Raw genomic sequence first — 16642 nt, forward strand, 5'->3', positions numbered from 1 at the left:
CAATCTAGTGTAATATGAAGCTTTAAGTGGAAGTTCAACTTAACAGTCTCCACGACATACCGGTATATAAAACAATATTCTGGAAACTTACTGATGAGATGTGCCAATGAGAGTTTGTGGGGGATTGCTGGAATTTTGGGCATTTGGCCTTTGGCCCGTGGCCCATTATCAAATTTTGAAACTCACATGGCCCACTCCAATAATCAGTGGCAGCACTAGTGGGGGCTAAAGTTTAGTCCCACATTGCTAGTTGGGAGAGAGTTGGAGTGGTATATAAGATGGGCTGTTCTAGTCCTAGTAAGTGAGTGAGAAGAGAGAGAGCCCTCGCGCACTCCTCCTCCTCCGCCGCCCGCCTCGCCACGCCTCGCCTCGTCACGACGCGCCGCGGGTTGCGGGAATCTCGCCGAGCCGAGCTTATCTTTTTGCTGTTAATCAATTACGAGTCATTAACGGACGCGTTACTCAGCCGTTTTGCCTTCCGGTTTTTCTGGATCGTGGCTGTGCCGACTCGGACGTGGGCTGCGCCCCACGACCTTCCCGAACCGCACTATATAAGCGCGGACGCCAACCCTAGTCCGTATCGGACGCATATGCGACTACCTCGTTTCCAGCTCATTGCGCCGCCGCCTTCGTCTTCCTCATCCCGTCCGTCGGCGTGCACCGACCGCCGGGACAGTGAGGCCTCCGGAACCCCGCCTCTCGTGAACCCGTACGGGTGAGGGGCAATCGAGGTTTTTGGGGAGCGCTCCGGCGCGACTCATCGGCATCACGACGTCGTCATCGGACGACGAGTTCCTCCACACCGACAACTTCTTCCCGGACCTCAGCGACTTCTTCGACAACCTCAACATGGGCGACAATGACGCTGCTGCGAAGTATGTGATCTTGTCGTTTCTCTTTCGGTTCGTTAGAGTTTCTTCTTCTAGTTTCTGTGGTAGATGCGATCGGTTTGTCTTGTTTACATGTGATCTGTTCATCTACCTTACTAGTCTACACGATTAATTTCATAGTCATGATTTATCAATTACTTGTACGGATTATTTCATATGGATATTTGCTTATATATTCAACACTAACTGTGTTACCATCGTGCAATGTTGTTATGTTTTTGACCAAAAGGTTCCATGGGGTGGAACCATGCTCGGGTTAGTAGCGACCATCGCTCTCAAGTACCCAGGGAGTAGGTTGTATGCTTCTTCCCAATCACCTTGCAACATCTTGAAGGGATACTTTTTGGCCTTCCATGCCTTTCCATACTTGACTTTGTAGTGAAAGCGGATTTCCACAAGATCCTAAATGGACTTAATGCTCATCTTTGGAAGTTATGAACTTGGAGTTGAGTTATCCATGGTCATACTTCACATCCTTGCCATCAATCTTCTTGCCTCGGCACATTGAGTTGCTACACAACTAGTTATTATCCAAGAGGACCCTCCCTTCAAAGGTCTTGGATGCACAAACCATGGACATCCAGCCTCTTCATATTTAAACGTCTAGCGGTTCTTGACGTCCGAGTGAACAATGGTGTACGGACGATGATGCTATTAAATGAGAACTCCTTGATCCATACCTTAAATTCCAAAAAGGTTTCAAACGTCAGCCGATGGGAAATTGGCCTAGCTTCAAGAACTAAACTCTTTCCATCGTCAACCATGGCTTCCTCCACGAGACAAAGATCGAAGTGCAATGGTATTCCATGATCCCGACCCAATACCTTCTAGAAAATTTCTTCTTCCATAGCCGTGAACCCCTCCACATAAATTTCTTCATTGGGACCATCGTCATCCGAGTCCGATGCATACCATCAAGAACAAGGGATGGAATGTACTTGTTCTCTTGCACATAATATGTGTCGAAATCACCTACATTGTTGTCATTGAGCTAAAAATCATTCTCATTGTTCCCATACTCATCATTCCTCCTTTTACAATGCTTCATATTGGTTCTTCCAAATAGGGCTCAAAGTTTTCATTGCTTCATGTTGGTTCATGGGAGGTTCGTATATTTTGTCTTGGGTCATGGTGGGTGATGGACTCCTATCATCGAACGAGAAGCATGCCGGTTCAAGTAAAATCGCAAACTAGCATCAACCTTTTCGGTGGCAAACAACTCCTGAGCCTTGTCTTGTGATTTCGTCATCCTCTCCTTGTATGCAACCAACGTTGCTCGGAATTGATACACATCGACTTCCAACACACGTGCATTCCAAACCACACAATATGCCTTCCCTTCAACTCAACAACATCACTTGGATGATTCCAATGCAAGTCAATCCTCACTTGTTCCAAAACCTCGGAATAGTTAGGAGTACGCTCAAACACCATGCCAAGCTCATCCGTGTCCGGCTCTATGTTTCCTTTTAAAAATGTGTTCTTGTCCACATGATGAATACGGACAATTTTTTTTGAGAACACAGTACAACGCAGACGCTCACAAACACGCACATACAAACACCCCCTATGAACGCACGCACGTACACCCTACCCCTATGAGCACCTCCGAGGGACTGAGCCGACATATCTTGAGGTTGACGAAGTCACCACTGGCGCCTCGCTGTTGACGGGCACGTCACCTACCACTGAAAGCATAGCGCCGGTAAAATCCTGGAATAAATCCAGGTAAATGCAAACATCCATGTCAAGTCTAGGACTTGAACCTGAGTGGGCTGGTTCCACCACAAGGGACCTAACCACCAGAGCCAAGCTCTGTTTGCGATGAACACGAACAGTTCTCGCCATCCCTAAAATAATTATGACAACACATTGGTAAATGTAAACTATAAATACTCATGGCAAGACACAAAAAATCTAGCCACATAACCAAACCCTAGGCCTAACGTTAGCCAACCAAATACCTAACTAGAAGTGTAGCTCCTATGCGAGCGCTACAATGTAGCGTCTTTGCGAGCGGCGACATAACCGAGGCGCCATCCCGTCACGCCGATAGGGGGTGTAGTGCTTGTCAGAGCGGCGCTACATAGTGTCGCATAACACTGATGTAAAAAACCTACGTAAAAGGGTTGGTTCGATGAAATAGTTTCACACCGACTTTATTTTATGAATTTGTCTTGGCGAGAGATCAGTTTTATCCATTTTACCATGGAAGGCGGGTCAACTGGGTCGTGTGCAACGGGGCCTGTTGGTTCTGACGGGGTGTGTATGGCACGTGCTGTGCTAGCAGCCAAACAAGTTGCGCCCTTTGGATTGGATTTGCAATCCATAGTACACTCTCGAACTCGAGCTCCCTTGACCCGCCCGCTCCTGCTGCCCTCAGGCGACGCAATGGCAAGCGGCCACATCGCCCATTGCCTCGGCGGCATCCTTGCCAGGCGGTCCACCGCTGCCGTCGCTGTCTCCGGCGGCCTACGCCTGACCGGCGCGGAGCTCGTCGATGACGTGCGCGGGCTGGCCGCCGGCCTCTCGGAGAGTGGTCTCCGTCCAGGCGACGTCGTCGCCGTCGTCGGCTTCAACAGGTACGCACAAGGGCATAGCAGTAGATGGCTAGATGCTATGACCCTCGCTCGCTTGCTCTCCGGCCAATCGTCCGGCATTTTCTTCCCTTCTTCAGTTAGGCAAATGCAAGTCAACCGCTGCTCTTGCTTCAAGCTCCAGAAAATCTATGGATTTCCCGGGCATGAAAAAGCAATATATGCTGGTCCGAAGTTAATTATCTTACGCTGTACTGCATAATGAAATGTGAACATGGAATTCACCAGATCCTTTTCAGCATTCATGTCGTCAACTTCTCGTATTGATCATCTGCAGCGTTGACTACATGGAGCTCTTGCTGGCCATCCCTTACATCGGAGCAATCATCGCCCCTCTCAACTACCGCTGGGTAACAACATTATTCTTTCCCTAATCTAATCATGAGCACCGCACCGCACACCATCATAATCTTCCAACTCGCTTCACAAGTTTTTGATGGTCTGAATGTGTTTACTCTGAAGAATGGAATATTAAAGAATGGGGTTCTCTTTCTTGTCGTCTAGAGCTTCGAGGAGACGACACAGGCGCTAGAGCTTGTGCGGCCTTCGGCGTTCATCTTTGATGGAAGTTACAGCTCATGGGCGCTCCGGTTGATGGAGAGCAAGAGATTCTCAACCATTGCTTTTTACCTCACCATGGGGGACCCTGTCATCACCAGCGAACCTGCAAACTGTACGTTTTTGTTTTGGATTAGTATGCAGAGGATGAATAAGATACCTGTTTCCTTCCCTTTTTAAGGATTGATCAGTCGGTTTGAAAATAGATCCTTGCAGCATATAGTACTGGCATTTGTAATCCTCTGTGTTCAACATGTTATTTTCAGTCGTGTCGCTTAATCATATCAAGAGCACTTTCAGACGAAATACGGTGATGGAGCCTGTGTCGGCTCCAAGCGATGTAGCTTTGATATGTTTTACATCTGGTAAAAGATATGGGCTGGTTCGTTACTTCGATTTGTATTGAGTTTTTTTTATCTGCAGTTCTAGAGTATTTTCACTTTTCTAGCCCTGCATTTTGACAACGCATGGGTTTAATTGACATCCGGTCCAAACTTCAGGAACCACTGGACGGCCAAAGGGCGTAGCAATAAGCCATACATCTTTGATCGTTCAATCCCTTGCGAAAATCGCCCTTGTCGGCTACAGTGAGGATGATGTATGCTTTCCGGATCCATGTACTACTATAGTTCTTCATGAAAATTGCATTACGGATGAGTGACCAACTTCATACGCTACTTCCTAGATTGTCAAATGATAATTTGGATGCTATATGAGTGTAACTCCTTTTTCTTTTCACAAAATAACAAAAAGTGTTATGAACAGTGTATGTTTATTACAGGTCTACCTGCATACAGCCCCTCTGTGCCATATCGGAGGGATCTCCTCATGCTTGGCCATCCTGATGGCTGGAGGCTGCCATGTCCTGATACCTAAATTTGACGCAAAATCGGCTACTGAAGCCATCCGGGAACACAAAGTGACCTGTTTCATTACCGTTCCCGCAATCATGGCTGACCTACTGTCCTATGCTCAGTAAGCAGTAACACTAAAGTACAAATCTAAAAGCCAAATCCTGCACAGTTTGTTGTTGACTTTTGGTAATTGATCAGGAAAGACAAGATATCAAGGTGCGGGACAGTGACCAAGATCCTCAATGGTGGTGGGGGCTGTCAGATGAGCTCATAAATGGAGCGTCTCACTTATTTATTCATGCTACTATCGTTTCAGCTTATGGTATTATCTTCTTACCATCGCCACTTCACTTTATCTGTAATTTCTACAGAATTATGTTTACCTGCAGTCATTTGTATGCTTACAAGCAGTAAAGTCTCTTATCTGCGTACTGAACTTGTTTTTACCAGGGATGACTGAAGCTTGTTCATCTCTGACATTCATGCCTATCAACAAGCCAGAATTTCATGAAACCAAGAACAAGTCAAGCAACCAATGTGAAGGCGTGTGTGTTGGAAAGCCAGCACCGCATGTCGAGATACAAATTGGTAGAGATGAAAGTAACAGTAGTTCTTCACCAATGGGGAAAATCTTGACAAGAGGCTTGCACACAATGGTTGGATACTGGGGGAATAATATGGTTGACACACCAGAATCTGTCAGGAATGGATGGCTTGACACTGGGGACACTGGGTGGATAGATAGAACTGGTAATTTATGGCTCATGGGGCGACAAAAAGGTCGAATCAAAAGCGGAGGGGAAAATGTTTATCCGGAAGAGGTGCTTATTGTTTTACTGGTGTATTCTCAAGCTGATATTTTAGGTGTATGGTTCTTACTCTTCAAAACCAACCATTTCTAATGAGTAATGACCGACATCTCAAATGGTTGCAGGTAGAGTTAGTACTATCACAACACTCAGGGGTAGCTAAAGCTGTGGTTTTTGGTGTACCGGATAGTCGTCTTGGGGAGAAAATTGTTGCATGTGTTAGCATCAGGAATAACTGGAGGTGGGTTGATGCAAGGGCTGAGCACGAAGGAGAAGGTAAAGAAGTGTCAGCGCAGATCCTTCAAGAACACTGCATGATAAAAAATCTGAGCAGGTTAGAATTCTTGATTACCATATTTTGAAGTGGAATGCCAACTGTTTCAAACCATGGCATTCGATAAGGTCTTAAACACTGGAAACAACAACAAAAAAAAGCTATATATCTGTGCATGTACATGTAATGTCTACATTATTTTCTGTAGAGAATACTCAATAATTTTTTTAGGCATGCAGATAAATTTGTCTAATATTGTTGAAGTTTTTCTAAAGGATACATGGTCTGAATAAACATGGGGCCACTACAGTTTTTCTTAAATCGTAATAACTAATCGTATCAGAAAAAGTATGGTCTCAATTTGTACTCAATATTTTAGTTAATGTTCGAATCAATAGGTAGCAAGCATGTAACAACACAAACCTTAAAACATAACTTGTAGCATGAAGCTTTCAGACCATAATAAAATCATGTTCCTCCCCTCGCCAAAAAAAAGATCATGTTCCGAATAGAACACTTTATATTCGACATTTCAAGAAATTCCTAAAAAACCTGGAAAAATCACTATATGCACTTGGAGAATTTTGAGGAAAATTTGTGCTTTTGCATGCTGTGCAAATATTCAAAGTAAAAGTTGTTGTTTTAGCCTCCCATCGTCATTTCTTGTTCTTCAGACCACAAGTGGGAAATATCAGAAAATTTTCCAAGTTCATAGTGTACAACCACGTGTACACCTGCTTCTTTTCTCGAGATTTTTTTTGGAACTTTAAACTTCTATTTACAAATTTCGGAAACAAAGGAATTATAAATCGGCACCCGGGAGCCAGATAATCCTTAATACAAAAGAATCATAATCAATAGGTATCAAGCACTTGGAAAATTTCGTGAAGATGTCAGAAAAACCTTCAGACAGAATTGACGATGGCAGACAAACCTTAAGACGAAACATGAATATGTCAAATAAAACATGTTCCTGATAGGAATAATTTAAAAAAATTGGATTTTTTCTATATGCACATGGAAAATATCGTGGAAATGTGCAATTCTGCATGCTGTGAAAAATTGATTTTTTTTGTTGCTGTTTTAGCCTCTCATCATTGTTTCTTCTTTTGTAGACCACAAGTGGAAAAAAAACACAAAATATTCCAAGTTCATAGTGTATTGCTGCACATACACCGGCTTCTTTTCTCTAGATTTTGAAACTTAATAACATGATTTTCTAAAATTTGAAACTATGGACTCATAAATCAGTACCCAGGAGCCAAAAAAATCTTTACAAATCATGCTTAAACACCTCTCCTTTATTTAGTGATACTCCTTAATTAGTGAGAAGTAACCTGTTCTGATCTTGTTTGGAACAACAGATTCAAGGTGCCAAAGATATATTATCAGTGGAGCAGGCCGTTTCCGGTGACCACCACAGGGAAAATTAAAAGAGAGGAGCTGAAGGCTGAGATCTTGGCATGCACGCAGCTACGTAGCAGTTTGTAGCTTTAGGCCCTGGACCAACAATGGAAGCAACCACATGAAAAATCTTATCTCCATCTACGATATTCAATAGTGGCAGCAACCACATGGGATTCTTCTGTCAACCTACCATTTTCAATGGAGTTTCAGTTTTGTACAAGTTCACTCGTGCCGACATGGTTCAGTTTGGAGGTTCAGCTGTAGACTTCGGTACTGATCATCTCTTGCTAGTTGCAACGTATTCTTTCGGCTTTGTCATTACTTGATGAGAGTACTGTAGATAATTATGTGCTCTCTGGTTGATGATAAGAGCTAAAAGTAAATCTGGGCAATTTGTCAAAGTTCTTGCATGTTGCAGTTTGATCGCAGCTGTGAAAAGCAAGCGTGTGTGTGGGACTCCTCCTTTCTTTTTTGAACTCGGGCTGCTTTATATTAATTTTGAACACACAAGTTTTGATTACAATCACTCTTTAACCTGTCTAGCACACACAGAGGAACATTCCCCAGCACTACACACTCACTTGACACATTATGCGTTGGGACTCCTTTTAAGTTTTAACTTCCCTTGAGGTAAAAAAAGAGGGCCAGAATAAACACAGGTTGAGTTGATACAGAATTGTCCATGTTGGTGTAAATTCCAACGGAACTCATCATGCGCTGGTACTAGTTTAACACCTTCTGAACGGTCCAACAGCCAATTCCATGATTCTAATCGACTCCCAATTTGTCACACCTTAGATAGAGGCAGTGCCACCTAGTGATACGGGGTGGCTTTTGGACACCTACTCCTCAAGAGCGACAAGCCCTCCTCGTGGCCCAATAACACAAGCTTGGGCCAAAGTCATACACCAAGAGGTGAATTCACTCCTTTCCACGTATACATTTGATACCTCATCGGATGACATGCTACTTAATGCGAATACCATGTGTTCAACCAGGTACATCGAACAAGAAACAAGCTATGGAGACCAAGTCAATGGAGAGGGAGCTGAAGATGAAGAAGATGGAGCTCCAGCGCTCCAGCCGGAAGTACCGCCCTCCAGGACCGAACTTACGCCCAGATGCCTCCCAGATGCTGTCCAGAAGTGAAGAAAGCACTCGGTGAAGAGGATCCAGCCGGAACTTCCGCCCCCAAGGACCAGAACTTCCGCCGACCGGAACTTCCGCGGACCGGAACTTCCGCCGACCGGAACTTCCGCCCCCAAGGACCGAAACTTCCGCCGACCTCAACTTCAGCCCAAGTTCCGCCCAAGTTCCGAAAACAAGCTCAGAGCCCCCGAGATGTTACTGCAAGCAAAACGGTCATTTTCGGAACTAGGCCAGAAGTTGGCCGGAAGTACCGCCCCTTAGGACCGGAACTTCCGCCCGGCCGGAACTTATTCCCCCAGAGATCGGAACTTCCGCCTGCACGAGTTACAACACCAAAACTTCCTGATTCAGCATGTAACTTATCCCTTAGCCCCACCCACTATAAATAGCCTTGTTGGCTCAGATCTGAGATTAGACTTGTTGTGAGAATAGACATGAGCTTTGCTCCTCCCTATGGGAAACCCTTCTAAATCTGAATCTATGAAGTTACCAAGACTCTTCTAAGGAATTGATCTCTTCCATTATAGGAATTCTAGTGTTTGTGGATCTTTTGCTTCTTGCAATTATATCTATTTGCACTCTTTTTCTCTTTGGAACTCTACCAATTGCTTGCCAATCTTTTGTGAGGGATTCTACTCCTTGTGGGTCTTTGCCTTGCAATTCTATTGGGTTGGTGTATCGGGCCAACGAAGAACAACCGGTTGTGTGTGTGTGTGTGTGTGTGCGCGCGCGCGCGTTTGTATCTTCGATCCCCTCCGCTTTCACCCGTGTTCTTCGTGTTCCTCACCCCCGTCCCAAAATCCGTGAAGATCGGGCCTCCCCTAGGGCTTAGCTCTTATCATATGGTATCAATAGCTCTTTGGTTGCCACGGATTTGACCCCCATACCCCCAAAAAAATTCTTGAGAAAATTTCAAAAATCCAAAAAATAGCCCCAAATTGGCCTTGGTTGGATCTCTCTATTTGTTGAGTTTTTGGTGGTTCTGTTCCGATAGAAACTTGTCTTTGGTGTTGATCTACAACTCCCCCACCTTCCCACAGTTTTTAGTGCCAAATTTTCCGTGAATTTGAAGGTTTTTGGACCGGATTTCCGCCCAAATCGACGAACAGCCTGCAGATCTGTGGAGACCGAAAATTCCGCCCGACAGGACCGGAAGTTCCGCCCGGGACCGGAAGTACTTGCCCCAAGGACCGGAAGTTCCTCCCGTCCGAAATGTTGACAGCTAACTTCGTTTTTCGTGTTGGTACTACACCTTTCGTGTTTGGACTTTGGTTTTGAGTGCCATTTCAGCTACAACAAGCTTCCGCAACATCGACAATGACGACGGCACCCCGAGGATCCAAGCGGTTCATTTGACACCTCCCACCACCTTCGCAAGTTCGAGATCATCGTTGGCCACCATCATCAAGTGGTATCACTTGCCCCTTAACTTGTAGCCCTAGCCTCCTTTGCATACCTTTCCCATCGAGAGTGGCTTTCTAGTGTTGCGAGGCATTGCGCAAGCGTCCCGACCGTGAGGGTGTGCGTGTGTTGAGCAAAGCTACAAAGCAAGCTCGTTGTGAAAAGATAAGCAAAATAAGTGTGACATACTTACATAGATAGTAGTATACTTACACAGTGAGAAAAAGGAAAGAAAAATACAAAAAAATAGTGTGTGAGTGACACCTATACACAAAAGATTCCAAAGCTTATAAGCAAAAGAGAGAAAAGAGAAGAGAGGCGTCTTGCGCAAATCTTGTTGATTCTCAATTTTGCAACCAAGCCACGGTCTCTCTTGTGTTAGCGTGACACCGAGCTAGTAGTCTTCGTTAGGACCAATTTTGTTCGTGCTCATTTTCCTTGGTCGCGCTAACCCCATTTTGTCCCGTACGTGTGTTCCACCTTGTGTATGCCTTTTGTGATCACCGCTTTTGACTTGTGACTTTTGGACCTTACCCACTTTTGACAATAGACTTTTCGTTTGGTTCTTCCATTTGGCTTTCCACAACCATACCTAACACCATATAGATTTCTTAGCCTTTTGCGTGTGTAACCGGTTGTTCCTCACCTTGACACACCTTTCCAATTTTGTTGTGAGTCTTTGACTTACTTGTGAGTTTTCCTCTAACCCCCACAACATAGTTATTGTTTTAGTTTGTAACCATGTCTAGTGGAGAGGGGAACCAACTACCGATGACAAGGCACCAACATTGGATAGCTACTCAAGCCGTCAACAAGAGTATCCATGACCTCACAACAAGGATAGACGAGACCATCATACGCTATGAAGAACGAGCGCAAGTGCAAAGAAGGGACCTCAATGTCCAAGTGCAAGACTTCCATGACAAGCTTGATGCTCAAGGCCACGATATATATGAAGGCTACACTCGCTACTCAAGGTCAACAAAACTTGGCGAGCATGAGAAGACAAGAATAAAGGTTGGCACACCTTAAACAAGCTATTGCCAACATCGCCAACAATCGAAGCCAACACTCAAGGTCTTCGCGCTCTCATAGTTCAAGGCATCGAGCTCGTCGCCATCTCATCATGCCTCTAATGAAGATCCACACAACCATAATGTGGATGCTCAAGTACTTCAACAACAAGCTCGAGATGCGGAGCAATCACGTGCTCAACTTGAACAAGAGAGGATACAACAAGCAAATCGTGAAGCTCAATTCCAAGAGGAACAACGTCTTCATCATGATCAAGATATCATTCTTGCACGTGAGCAAGAACGTCGTCTACATGAGCAAGAGGCATGTCAACAACAAGGGCAACCTCGTCCATCTCAAGTGGCCAATGCTCAAAGGCAACCACAACATGATGACGAACAAGAAGTGAACCAAGAACGCCAAATCATCAATATTGATGCTCCTCAAGATGATGGCGCAAGAAGGAACAACATGGACAATAGAAGACACAATCCTTTCAATCATTGAGCTCGTCAAGCACCTCATGCCCATCAAGGTGAAGCAAGTCACCACAATGAAGATGAAGCACCAAGTGAAGCACCCTCAAAAAAAGAACCAAGTGAAGCTAGTATAATGCCACACCCTAGGCAACCACTTGGAAGGCGTCCTCCTCCTCCAAACCTCCGCAATGAAGATGATAATCATGATCAACAACCTCACAACCATATTGAGGATCAAGAGGATGCAATACCAATACATCGAGGCAGTGACCGTAATGAGGAAGAAATCTTTGGGAAGCTAAAGTTCACCATGCCCAAGTTCCAAGGAGAAGAAGACTCCAAAGCATACGTTTCATGGGTCCGCAAAGTAGACAAGATCTTCCACATTCACAACTACTCCAATGCCAAGAAAGTGGCCATGTCATCTTTAGAGTTTGAAGATTATGCAAGTGTATGGTGGGATGAACTCAATGAAAAACGTGAAGCCAACCTTCTTGAACCCATTGACACATGGGAATAGATGAAAGAAGTGATGCACACTCGTTTTGTGCCCTCTCACCACAAACGTGACCTCTTCACAAGCTTACCCAACTCAAGCAAAGTTTCAAGTCTGTTGAAGAACACAAGGAGATGCACATGACCATGATGAGTGCGAATGTGGATGAGCGAGAAGAGCAAAAAATGGCAAGGTTCTTGAATGGATTGAACATCCCTGTCAAGAGGATAGTGGAATTATTTTCTTACACCAACATGGTTGAGTTACTTCATCAAGCTACAAGGGCCGAGCGCCAAGTGCGAGAAGACTTAGCAAGTGCAAAGTCCAAGAGCTTCTTCGCCGCAAGAAATGCAACGAATGCCTCCTCAAGCACAAACAACACAAGTGATAGTTCCTCCAAGGACCCTCCCAAGCAAACAAGAAGTGCCATCAAGACAACAAGCTTCAAGCCAGAACCATCAACTATGTCCTCCAAAGCTTCCACGTGATCTAGTAGCATCACTTTCTTCAAGTGTGGTGCCGAAGGACATAAATTCTTTGAATGCAAGAACACAAGAGTTATGATAACTCGAGATGATGGCAATGTGAAATACTTAAGTGAAGATGAATATGAAGCCTTAGTGGAAGCCGCATCCAATCTTGAAGATGATGCATTGGAAGACCAAGAGTAAATCCTATGTGTGCATGATGCAAGCCCATCACTTGTGGTGACCAATAAAGTCTTGACAACCCATGCACTCCCCAATGAAGACCAAAGATGTAACATCTTCCAAACAAGAGCCGGAATCAATGGCAAGTCAATCAAGGTCATCATCGATGGAGGAAGTTGCCACAACCTTGCAAGCACCGAACTATGTTCCAAGCTCAACCTCCCGCTCCGGAAACATCCCCATCCTTACCATGTACAATGGCTAAGTGACAACGGAAATATGAAGATTCAGCACACCGTCACAATATCCTTCAAGATTGGAGCATATGAAGACACCGTTGAGTGTGATGTGGTACCAATGTCGGTGTGCCATATACTACTTGGTCGCCCTTGGCAACACGACAAGAAAGCAAACCATGATGCTTACACAAATGCCTATAGCTTCAAGGTCGATGACAATTTCTTCATCCTACGCCCAATGACTCCTAGCAAAGTAATTGCCGACAATGCAAAGGCTTTAGCGAGGGCTAAGGAAGCTACTATCAATAGTGAGATGAGAGGTGAGAGAGTGAGCCACCAAAATGAAAGTGAGCGCCACAAGCTAAATGTGAGTGAGAAGAAGAGTGTCCTCATATCCACCAAGAGTGAGATGAGAGAAGTGCATCACAACCCATCCACCAAATTGCACTATGTGCTCATTTGCAAGGGACCATCCTCGGAGACTAACAACTTAACAACACTTCCTTCGTCTTTGTTGTCTCTTTTGAAGGAGTCTCAAGATGTCTTCCTCAACAATATTCCTCTAGGACTACCACTGCTACAAGGCATAGAGCACCACATCGACCTCATGCAAGGCGCCACACTACCAATATGTATCGCTTACCGCACCAAACCCGAAGACCAAGAGGAAAGGCAACGTCAAACTCATGATCGTAAAAACACGGGTATGTTCATGAAAACCTTAGCCCAAGTGTGGTTCCGACAATTCTTGTCATGCCTTTGGGTTGTTCCATTGTTTCGTCACTCTTTTTGCGTCTTATGCAACATATCTTGAAACATCTTGTTGGCAAGAGTGTTATTGTAAGCCTTGATGATACCCTCATGTTTTCCAAGAATCTCAAGGACCATATTATACATGTGAGAGAAGCCTTATGCATCTTATGCACGTTTGCACACAAAAAGTTGATTTCCTTTGGATTTGCGGTTTTCTCTATTGGCATTGAAGTGGATTCTTCGAAAGTTGAGGATATACATAAGTGGCCCACACCAACCACAATTTCCCAAGCTCGAAGTTTCCACGCCATTGCCATGTTCCATGCTTGCTTTATGAAAAACATTAGCACCATTGCTTGCCTCTTGAATGTTCCGCTTGTTTGGGACAACGCTACACAACACGCTTTTCATGTCTTGCAAATGAGATTTCCCTATACACCACTCTTTGTCCTACAAAAGGTTGACTACACCGACACAATTTTTGTTCCCAGTTTTGCCAAGTGTTCCATTGAAAAAGTTTTTGTTGATTTCCGTTTGCATGATGGTTTCTTGTCCAAGGCAAATAAAATTGGCATACCCGATTCTTCTATGCGAAAGTTGCTTTTACCCAAGTTCTTGTTCGGAAGCGAAAACCCACCTCCAACAACCATCGCAACGGACCAAGACAAGTGCTTCATGAACTTCAATGGTACGATCCTCAAGATCAAGTACGTCATCAACATCAAGGATAGGATGCCACGTCAAGGAGATGTAGACACTTTAGAGTCGAGGACGAATCTTTTCCAAGGGGGGGGGGAGATGATATAGGGTGGCTTTTGGACACCTCCTCCTCAAGAGCGACAAGCCCTCGTCGTGGCCCAATGACATGAGCTCGGGCCAAAGCCATACACCAAGAGGTGAATTCGCTCCTTTCCACATATACATTTGATACCTCATCGGATGGCATGCTACTTCATGCGAATACCATGTGTTCAACCAGGTACATCGAACAAGACGCAAGCCATGGAGACCAAGCCAATGGAGAGGGAGCTGAAGATGAAGAAGATTGAGCTCCAGCGCTCCAGCCGGAAGTACCGCCTTCCAGGACCGGAACTTACGCCCAGATGCCTCCCAGATGCTGTCCAGAAGTGAAGAAAGCACTCGGTGAAGAGGATCCAGCCGGAACTTCCGCCCCCAAGGACCGGAACTTCTGCGGACCGGAACTTCAGCCCAAGTTCCGCCCAAGTTCCTAAAACAAGCTCAGAGCCCCCGGGATGTTACTGCATGCAAAACGGTCATTTTCGGAACTAGGTCGGAAGTTGGCCGAAAGTACTGCCCCGACCGGAACTTCCGCCCGGTCGGAACTTCCTCCCCCAGAGACCAGAACTTCCGCCTGCACGCGTTACATCACCAAAACTGCCCGATTCAGCATGTAACTTATCCCTTCGCCCCACCCACTATAAATAGCCTTGTTGACTCAGATATGAGATTAGACTTGTTGTGAGAATAGACATGAGCTTTGCTCCTCCCTATGGGAAACCCTTCTAGATCTGAATCTATGAAGTTACCAAGACTCTTCTAAGGAATTGGTCTCTTCCATTCTAGGAATTCTAGTGTTTGTGGATCTTTTGATTCTTGCAATTCTATCTATTTGCACTCTTTTCCTCTTTGGAACTCTACCAATTGCTTGCAATCTTTTGTGAGGGATTCTACTCCTTGTGGGTCTTTTCCTTGGAATTCTATTGGGTTGGTGTATCAGGCCAATGAAGAACAACCGGTTGTGCGTGTGTGCGTGTGTGCGTTTGTATCTTCGATCCCCTCCGCTTCTACCCTTGTTCTTCGTGTTCCTCACCCCGTCCCCAAATTCGTGAAGATCGGGCCTCCCCTAGGGCTTAGCCCTTATCACCTAGGGAGTAAAGTGTGAATAAAGGTGGTGCATAAGGGTGCGTCTGTTAAGTTAACTTGTGGGTCCAGTGGGCCAGCCAGGAGGCGTGTATGGTGTGAGTGTTGTGCGGTTATAAGCAGTGTTTAGGAGGAGAAATACAAGTTTGAAGAAATAGACGAACAAAGCAAATTCCCCTCCTCTCTATGCTTTGCCTTATCTGTTGATTCTTTCTTCCTTTGCAAGTTCATCTCACATCGTAGATCTATATCGGCAATCATACTGGTAGCGGGATATTACACTTGGTATCAGATTTGCGGATGAATTCCTCGGGCGCAGTAACGTGGTTAAATTTTCCTCTCCAGATTTGGGTTTCGTAATTTCAGGGTCGGGTTGTGATTGAGTTCCTCGATTTCGATCGGAGAGCTTGATCGCGCTAAATCCTCGCCTCGGTAGGCCCGATCGAGAAGTGGATCACTGTAACATCCCAAATTTCAATAAAAGAGAGAAGAAGAATTCCAGAGATCCAAAATTCAGAACCAACAAAAACTTTTCCTGCATATAGTGTCATGCATAGGACTTGTGCATTTGAGTGATATGCCATGATGATTGTTATTATGTTTTTGTGATAATCTCTAAAACCCTAAAGTGATCTTTAGAAGATCACAAACCAAATAAAATAAAAGAGAAAGAAACCAAATAAGAAAACCCTAAAACCCTCACATATGGTTTATGCCATTTTTGCAAATCTTTACCCTAGACCTTTTTGGTCTTCACCATTAGTTGTATTATGTTACTAAACACTTAGTACAACTTTTGGGATCAAAGAAACCCAAAACAAATCAAATTCAAATTCAAAATGGGATCACATATGATAATGGTCAAAACTGCCATTTACAATCTGGTCACCACTTTGAGCCTTTGCAATTCAAGTTTTTCAAACTAAACAAATCCCTTTCTTTGCACCACATCCTAGTACACACAAGGTGAACAACTTCTGTAAAGCTCACCCCCTCAAAATCTTCTTGGATCAAAAGTTAGGAGCAAGCCAAGTGGAGACTTTGAAACTTTGGCAAGATCATCTATTTTCAAATTTTGATCAAACCATGCCACTTCTTGATCATCACTTGATCCAGCCATGACCCCTGGACCCCACCCTACCTAGCCCATGCATGGAGACACCATGGACACGGCCAAACATGGCGTGGCCA

The 16642-nt window shown here is 44.8% G+C and overlaps 1 protein-coding gene across 1 annotated transcript; it reads left to right on the top strand.

The window, feature by feature from the left end:
* Positions 1–3281: 3281 nt before the first annotated feature.
* On the top strand, positions 3282–7790 carry LOC124659994 (2-succinylbenzoate--CoA ligase, chloroplastic/peroxisomal-like). The gene is given in 11 exon segments (XM_047197795.1): positions 3282–3472; positions 3765–3837; positions 3992–4160; positions 4312–4410; positions 4546–4643; positions 4827–5020; positions 5098–5153; positions 5156–5221; positions 5350–5720; positions 5834–6042; positions 7347–7790. Coding segments are annotated over 11 exon segments (1653 nt in total). The 3' UTR covers positions 7474–7790.
* Positions 7791–16642: the final 8852 nt, after the last annotated feature.

This window comes from Lolium rigidum, chromosome 6 (assembly GCF_022539505.1).
Source record: "Lolium rigidum isolate FL_2022 chromosome 6, APGP_CSIRO_Lrig_0.1, whole genome shotgun sequence".
Classification (NCBI taxonomy): Eukaryota; Viridiplantae; Streptophyta; class Magnoliopsida; order Poales; family Poaceae; genus Lolium; species Lolium rigidum.